We start from the raw sequence: 8,849 nt of genomic DNA on the forward strand, positions 1-8,849 counted from the left end.
ATTCAAAAGGTTCAAATAAAAGATTATTAGACAATGTGCATCATTGTTGAGGTGTTTTTAATCCTACAAGCTAGCTAGTGCGTACCTGTGATAGGGATAGGGATGGGACAAGCTCTCGTGAGACGAGATCTCGCAAGATCGAACGCCATGAGATTTCTTCCTCTGGCACGCCACGAAATTCCGTTCCTTCTCACTTTTTTTGGAGGGAACAGCTTACTGAGGCAGTGCAATGGATAGGCATAAGTATTACAATCTCGTAACGTCGGTGGCGGTATTGCACCTAACCGTTGTGTGTAATCTTCCATTAACTGAAAAGAATAAAGCGCTCAATGGAGTACACAGAGGAAATACTGTACATGATGGATTGAGACGCACAAGATGGCGACCAAGATAGACGCAGAATGCCATAGCTGAGCAGTTTTTCAAATCTCTATCCCTTAACATCATCCTTCGACTTTTAATATGACGCGCTAAACACTTTTCAACAAATTATATACCATCTCCCAGTCTGTAAAATATTGGCATTTTATTTAATACCGACTTTAAAGTGAACATGATTATGCAGCCTGTGAAACCCTCGCCTGTGACCAGAATGATGACATTATATCTCTGCCAATTTCTGCCCCTGATACAAGTGCAAATCAAAAGCAAAAAAAAAAAACAAAAAGCTGAGATATCTCTGTCAGATCTACATAATAATGTTGTTGCTGCAATTAATTTAAGAGCAGATAATCTGGAGGGGATGATCAACAGGAACGCATTAAGCAATGAGGCCCCGAAGAAATTCATTGACTTTGCCTTTGCAAAAGTTGAGTGAAAAATATGACCAACAAATATCAGAATTACGTCTTAAACTTCACAAATCTGAAAGGTATGCACGGAGATGGAACCTCAGACTGCATGGCGTTTGCGAAAGTAATCCGGAAGATTTCAAGACCAAGGTTGTCAACTGCTGTACTATGCTGCCTGACTTTCAGCAAAAGATCAAAGATGATATTGACATTGTTCACTTCTTAGGAAGAAATAGGCCCAGAACAACCAAACAGAGCTACACGAGACCTATCATGAAGAACAGCAAAAAAGAGTGACTACCTCCAAAACAACAAGTTGAGGTTCACTGAAGATTTAACTGCTGATGACAAAGCAATACGAAATAAGCTGTGGCTGTTGATTGAAGCTGCAAAGAAAGAAGGAAAGAAAGCACATTTTGCAGGGAACCGTGTTATCGTCGATGGAAAGGAAGTTCATCCAGAACAGCTTGAGCTGCAAAAAATGAACACTTCATCCGCTGGAGCAGCCTTCCACGCTTAAAATCTTCCGTAGACAAGCTAAAGTCATAACCTTCAAGCATAAGGAAATGTGACACGGCTTTTGGTTTGGATCTATGATTTGGATGACAGTGAAGACGTTTTCAGAGGAATTGGTGAAGGGGGGGTAAAAAAAACAAAAAAATCTTTGGGATGTTGTAATATAGACTGTGCGTTGTTTATTAATAACAGGGAGCAAAGAAAAGAAAAAGAGGGTGAAATTTTTTTGTTGGTATTGTCTACCTCTGGAGGAGATAGTTCTAATTTAGTTAATTAAAAATCCTTTAATCTTACTGTTATCTATTTTAAGGGATAGAGTTTGTGTTCTATATTCATTTAATACTTAAGGTTTTCTACATTTTCTAGTACTTGTTCATATTACTTTGTTGTTGTATTGTCATTTTCTGTTTTTTCTCTTAACGCCAGGGGGTTGAGACAGAATATTAAGCGAAAAGCTTTATTTTTATTTGCAAAGCAGCACAAAACTGACTTTTCATTTTCCCAGAGACACATTCTGTTAAGAAAGATAGGCAGTTATGGAAAGCACAATGGGGCAATGACATTTAGTTATTGCATGGAACAGAAAGAGCAACTGGTGCTGCTGTTTTGAAGAATTCCTTCAGTGGGAGCATTCTGCATTTTGATGGTGATCCTAAAGGTCACGTCTTCATTTTGATAATCAACGTTAATGATACAATAATCTTACTTGTTAACTTCTATGGGTACAACTCCAAAAGTGATAACAATATATTATTACTTGATGTTTTGGAATCTCGCTTTTTACATTGCTTTCTAAGCATCCAAATGCAGTGATAGTGATGGGGGAGACTTCAACATTGCTCTTTTAGACAGGTGGCCTCCGCAAACTAATTAGTCTGCGGCCTCTAATTTGACTCAATTTATGATTACGTTCAATTTAATTGATATATGGAGAGAAAAAAATCCTAATGTAAGTTCATACACTTGGAGTAATAAAGCATGTACTAACTTATCGCGTATAGACTTTTGGTTAGTTTCCTGTTGTATTGTTCGCAAAATTAGCAATGTCATTATCCTCACTACTCCCTTAACAGACCACAAAGCAATTTCAATACAAATCTCTTTGAATTCTAATACTCCCCAAAGATGATCATATTGGAAATTGAACAATTCTATTCTAAAACACGATACTGTGTCTAATACTGTCAATACATTAATCGAACGTTTTTGGCAAACGTCTATTTTAGAAAAGAATTTTTGTAACAATTGGGGAACTTGGTAAATTTGAATTATCAAAATTTTCTGCACCCTTTCTTCTTGGTCTTTTTCCAGAATGCACAGACAAAGAATCCCTTCCACCTACTTTAACCCAAGGCTCCATAACTTTAATAGCAAAACCAAAAAAAGACGTACTCCTTATTGATAACTGGCATCCAATTTGCTTACTTAACAATGATTGTAAAATATTTGCATCAGTATTTGCTAAGACAATAAAAACTGTATTGGACCAGATCATTGATTAGACTCAATGCGGCTTCATGAGAAACAGGCATATCTCCAACAATATCAGATTAATACGTACTTGATTTAATTGATTATTCAGATTTATGCTCTGGTGGAGTCAGGCAGGGACGCCCCATATCAACTTTTTTTTTTTTTTTTTTGCTTTGCACTCAGCTCCTCACTGACTCTATAAAGCTTAGTCCATTAAAAAGGTACTTCAATTGCAGGTAGAGAAAAGAAAAGAAAAGAAAAGAAAAGAAAAGAAAAGAAAAGAAAAGAAAAGAAAAGAAAAGAAAAGAAAAGAAAAGAAAAGAAAAGAAAAGAAAAAAGAGAAAGCTCTCTCAGATACCTTTTGCTATTAATCTGATAAATACTTTCTGTTTTGCATCTGGACTTTGCTTGAACATTCAGAAATGTGAATTACTTGCTCTTAAACTTTGTGACATCCCTTCCATTCATAATATACTGATAAAAGACACTGTGTCTTACCTAAGAATTGTCATTACTAAAGATAGAGAAGCCAGGTGCAATCTGAACTTTGATTTAATTATTAACAACCCCCCCCCCAAAAAAAAATAAAAAAAATAAAAATAAAATTAGAGCAGTGGCTTCAAAGAGATTTGTCATTGAAAGGAAGAATTTTGCTAACCAAAATTGAAGGAATATCTCGTCTTACATCTGCATCTCTTTCTCTCGATGTTAATATAAAGGTCTGTAAAGATATTGACAAAATGTTATTTAACATGTCAAATTACAAAAGTGAAACCGGAAACGGAAGTTGCTGTCGCAGAGGTCATCGAGAAGTCGCGGTGGTTGCCGGGACGTTGGCCGACTGTGCCTTCAGAGAAGGAAGGTGCGTGCCCACGGTCTCCGCTCCGGTCTCACAGTCTAGGATGCACGGTTGAGCGGCGTACTGTTTCGTGACCGAGGACGCTGCACCCTTTGGAAGAGACACGGTTACATGTTCTAGGCTTTTGTGGCATCGCAGCACCTTATGCTACAGCGTTGACTCGGTAACTAGATGACGTTAGCCCGCTTCATTGATTCATAGCCACGCTAGGTCCGGAGCATAACCGCGAGACTGCTAGCGAGCTAGCGATCTTGTGAGGTAAGCTAGTTCCCGAGCAGTGGGGATAGACAGGACAGCGGACTGGTGCACACGGCCGGCAAAGGAGGTGCGCGCCAGGCAGGCCGGCGGGTCGGGAGAACGAGACGGTGTGGGAGTGTGTCAGGAGCGGCTGATGAGTTCAGACCAGAGCGGAGAGCCGCCGCTGCTGAGGGAGGAGGCTGATCCCGGACCGAAGACCGGCGGGGAGGACGAGGCTCCGCCGAGGAACGAGGGAGTGTCAGGCGGCATGGTGAGTGAGGCCTTGACAGCTAACCGGATAATGCGTTATGACATGGCGACCCACTCGGATCTCTGTATGGTGAGCCGCACTTTTAGCTGACTGTCAAATTCTACCCTATTTATATTATCAAGTCACAAAATTATCTTCGTTTCTTGGGACTGGTGGCTGGTTAAACGTCCCTTTTCTCCGACCGTGATATTGATTCCTATGCGCAAGCAGTCCCTTCAACCTAACCTCACGCTTTCACCGGTATTCATTTTTATTTAACTTCCCACAGATGGGTAGCTTAACGTTAGCTGCGCAGCGGGAAGCTCATTAAATCATTTGCTGACTAATCATGAACCTAGAAGTTATAGAGCCGTCATGCATGCATGATAAACGGGGTCGTTTTGCTTTCAAGGGGTTCCATTGAACTTTCGCCCTCAGCATGCCATCATCTTTGGTGATGAACTTGTTCATGTTGAGCATTCGATCGCTTTGAATGTTGCCGTTAGCTTAATCGGTCATGTGGCTAAAGCTAAGCTAGCTAGCAGCTGTGACATGTGTCGCGAGGACCCGGCCTGCGCCGCTCGGTCAGATGACCCGACGCCACTTGGCTGACAGTGACACAGAGGCACGCATTGTCACTTAGAGGCCGGTCTGGGGACGAAGATTTCGACAACGTCGTTAAATGGCGTCCAAGGAGGAGAAGTGTTTTCTTGTCATCAGCTGTTCTTGTCAGGCTGGGAGCGTTGCTCCTACTTGGGTTGCCGGGACCTTTGATTATAGGTGGCGGCTCACAATGTCAAAAGACAACGAGTACAACGAGTAACGCCATTCACTGCTGAGTTGTTGTACATGCCACATACATAATGGGGGTGCTAATAGAAACAGGTCGTTGGGATTTTTTGTGTTCTTCCATTAAAGGCTGTTTATTTTAAACTTCCAAATGAATAGTTTGCGACAGTGTTGGGCTAGTTACTTCAAAACTGGAATGCATTCTTTATTACTTATTACTGTCATTTCAAAGTAATTAGTTACATTACAATATGTACAATATGTTTGAAATGTAACACATTACACTACTATTGGATTACTTTTATACGACTGAAATGGAATGGAATACATTGGGCCCCCGTGTTACGAGAGTAATCCGTTCCGCCGTTGAGGTCGTGATGCGAATTCACCGTATGACGGGGAATACAAACCTATGTTAAATTGCTAATGCGTTTAGAACCCCAGGTAAAAACATCAAAATTGTACATACGGATTAAAAATTGGTACCAAAATAGTATAGTCAATGCTACGTATATATAATATACATGTATACAATCAGAAAACACCATAAATAAAAAAAATATGGAAAGGATTTATTTACCTTTGAGTGGCGCTTGTTATGCCCATATTCCCTAATAAGGGTAGTCTAGGCTGGGTTCTTATTTCTTGATTATCTCCAGCTTCGTTTCCAAATAAATAATCTTCTCTCCTCTCTTGAACATCACTAGCAATCTTGGGACCCATGGCTAGCACATTCAAGTTTGAATCAAGCAGTAAAATGCGCTATAAATACAGTTTTGTAACCAGTCACCATAGCGCAAAACTTTACCATTCCGCCATTTTGAAACGAGTGAGGCTGACCAATAGCAGACCAGCATCTCCGTGAGGAGACGTCGACCAATAGCAGACCAGCATTGTAGTGATGCGTTGCATGGACGCAGCTTAACCGCAACAGAAAATAAGTGCAATTACCTAAAAACGCCTGCAGATGAAGACAAAACAACACACATGCACCCAACCCCCTAGGGCAGAGGTTTCAAACTCATTTTTGTCGCGGGCCATTTTGTAGCGAGAACTTCATTCATTGGGCCGATAAGTTGAGGAAACCAAGTCGATTTTAAATTGTCTCATAGTATTATTACTTTACACAGCAAATTGATGGCTTAGTTGTTTTGAAATCAGAAGTAAAGCAGTCTAGTTTGTTCATTTGTTGTTTACATTACTGTAACAGAAAAAACAAAAAATCTCAACTTTTTTTTTCATTATACACGACAAGCTAAAGTTTTGGAACAGAGTTTAGCAAGGGTAATGGAAACTTACATGATTTGCTTTCGAGGGCCACATAAAATGACGTGGAGGGCCGGATTTGGCCCCCGGGCCTTGAGTTTGACACCTGTGCTCTAGGGTCATGACAGTTGTTTTTGTCACAAAGCAGGCAAAATACTGCAAAGAGGGGACAAAAAAACTCAGTATTCCACATTGCAACATGGAAAAAAACATAAGTCAGGTAGGCTGTAACTCGGGGGTCCACTGTATGTATTTATAACTGGAAATATTGATTTTCCCTTTTAAATGTAGCTCATTACGCTCATTATACATCCAGTGAAAGGTTGGCTTAAGCCTAAAACCAGTAAAAATCGTTTCCTCTGAAATGGATTGTAAAACTTTACTGGTAAATGGACTTTCACTTATATAGTGCTTTTTTACCTTGGGCACTCAAAGCGCTTTACACTAACTAGTCATATACATAATGCTGACGCAGTATCAGGAGCAACTGGGGGTTCAGTGTCTTGTTCAAGGACACTTCGGCATGGTCCTGATGGTCGGGGGATCAAACGCACAGCCTCTCAGCTGGGAGACGACCACGCTACCATTGAGCCATGCCGCCCTTTAAACCTTTCATGACAACATACAAAGTCTTTTTTATTTTATTTTTGTATTTGAATTTCTTTTCAACTTAGCTTCACAGCTTAGTGATGCATTGTTTATGCTGTCGGCAAAAAGGGTTAGTGCATTTCACAATTTCAATGTTAATATTCAAACTCAAGTTCAGTCGGCTAGGTTAGGGACAGACATTTCAAAAATAGATGGTTTTGGTGGGACATACGTTAGCAGCTATCCTACATCATTGTTATTGTGTTTAACATACTGTTTAACATGCGTTTTGCATGCAGCATCTTGATACAAATTGACCAAAACTATTTATTAGAGTATTATTAATTGCAATTCAACAGTGAAAATTAGTGTTAGCTTACCTTGTCATTATTGCTAGTTGTGACAGGGATCTTGCTGACAAGGTTTCCAAATGCTGGTGAATTCACTGTGGAAAGCGGCAGCATATCCCATAACGAATCTTCTCAGCTCTTGATGTCGAAGTGTCATCCCTCAGCGAGAGAGCGCAATTGTCTGCATGTTTTGTTTTTGCTAACTTTGCGCTCAAAATGGTTTGTCGCGAATGGACAGCTTTTCAGGTGCAGTGCTTAAAGTGCACTTAACGATTATATTTTTCTTGTCTTTATCTCTGTCAAACTGAAAGTAATGGTTGTATGTCCATCTTGTGTACATATTGTCCATATTCAATCTGCCGTTTCATTTCAGCTGTAGTTGATCAGCAAGTAAACATTTTTCTCCTCCAATCTCTTGGTATTTTTGGCAAATTTGGGGGGGGGGGCACCACTTTTAGGCAAAAAATGCATTGTAATGCATTACTTCACTCTCGTTTTTAATGAGTACATTATTAAATTTTTTTGTGTGTAACATATTACAGAGTTACAGTAAAAAGTAAGTAAAAGTAAAAATATATAAAGGATTTATTTACCTTTGAGTGACGTTTATGGCCATATTCCCTAGTAAGGGTAGCTTAGGCTAGACTAGCTTAGGTTTCTTCGCATTTCTTGATTTTCTCCAGCTTAGATTCCATATGAATCAACTTCTTACTTCTCTCTTTAACATCACTAGCAATCTTGGGACTCATGGATAACCTATTCAAGTTTGAATTAACCACTAAAATGCATAATACAATATTGAAAGCACTCTCACACAAGATCAAGTCTTTAGGCAGCCATTTTTCTGACCCCGTGCGCCGACCGATAGCAGACCAGCATTTTTGTGACCCCATCATGCCGACCAATAGTAGACCAGTATCTTGGGGAGTGGAGACACCGACCAATAGCAGACAAGCATTGTAGTGACGCGTTGCAGCGGAGGCAGTTTAACGCCAACAGAAAATAAGAGCAATGAACTAAAACCGCCTCAAGAGGAAGGCAAAACAACAAACACCAACCAACCCCACAGGTCATGACAGTTGTTGATGTTCATCGTAAAGCGGGATAAATGCCTTATAGAGGGGACGAAAAAACTCAGTATTCCACATCATAATGTGAAAAAAAACGTAAGCCAGAGACGCAGCAACCTGGGGGTCCACTGTAAATTAATTCTATCCATTGTACTGAACTGTTATCTTCTGGTTTTACATGTAAAGATGCTTACTTCACAGAAATTTACAATTATGATAATGCATCATCAAATTTTCCCTGTGATATCGACCAACGGGTTGACAAATATCCTGGGTCCAGACAGGGACACATTACAAGGGAGAAAATTTCCCAAGGGCACCCTCTCAATCCCAATGACTGTTAAATGTAGATATCAAATGACATTTTTTTGCTGGTCCGACAGTCGTCAGTGCCCCGCCCTCCTTATCCTGGTCATTATTGGTCTGCCTTTTTTTTTCCCCAAGTCAAACCAAATAGTAATCATCTGTGTAGTGATCAAGGTTCATCCATCTGAAACACAGGAACACATTTTTAACTACACAGTGCAACGTCAATAGTTAATTGTTGCGTTATGATTACTAGGGCTGGGCGGTAATATTATTATATTGCAATACGAAGTGATGCAATGCGACATTCATTTTCCAATATATTGTGTATTGGTTTTGAAAAGCCTTATTTTT

At 40.0% G+C, this 8,849-nt stretch overlaps 1 protein-coding gene across 2 annotated transcripts in view; it reads left to right on the forward strand.

Moving 5' to 3' along the window:
* The first annotated feature begins 3,593 nt into the window (after nucleotides 1–3,593).
* The window catches only part of larp4aa (La ribonucleoprotein 4Aa), a 31,040-nt gene continuing 25,784 nt past the window's right edge, over nucleotides 3,594–8,849 (forward strand). For both annotated transcript variants that reach the window (XM_088438124.1, XM_088438133.1), the window contains exon 1: nucleotides 3,594–4,147. In XM_088438124.1, coding sequence (XP_088294250.1) covers nucleotides 4,031–4,147 — 117 coding nt within the window. In that variant the 5' untranslated portion in view covers nucleotides 3,594–4,030. The remainder of the gene's footprint in view (nucleotides 4,148–8,849) is intronic.

This window comes from Hippichthys cyanospilos, chromosome 2, assembly GCF_059441005.1.
Source record: "Hippichthys cyanospilos isolate Australia breed blue-spotted pipefish chromosome 2, RoL_Hcya_1.0, whole genome shotgun sequence".
NCBI lineage: Eukaryota > Metazoa > Chordata > Actinopteri > Syngnathiformes > Syngnathidae > Hippichthys > Hippichthys cyanospilos.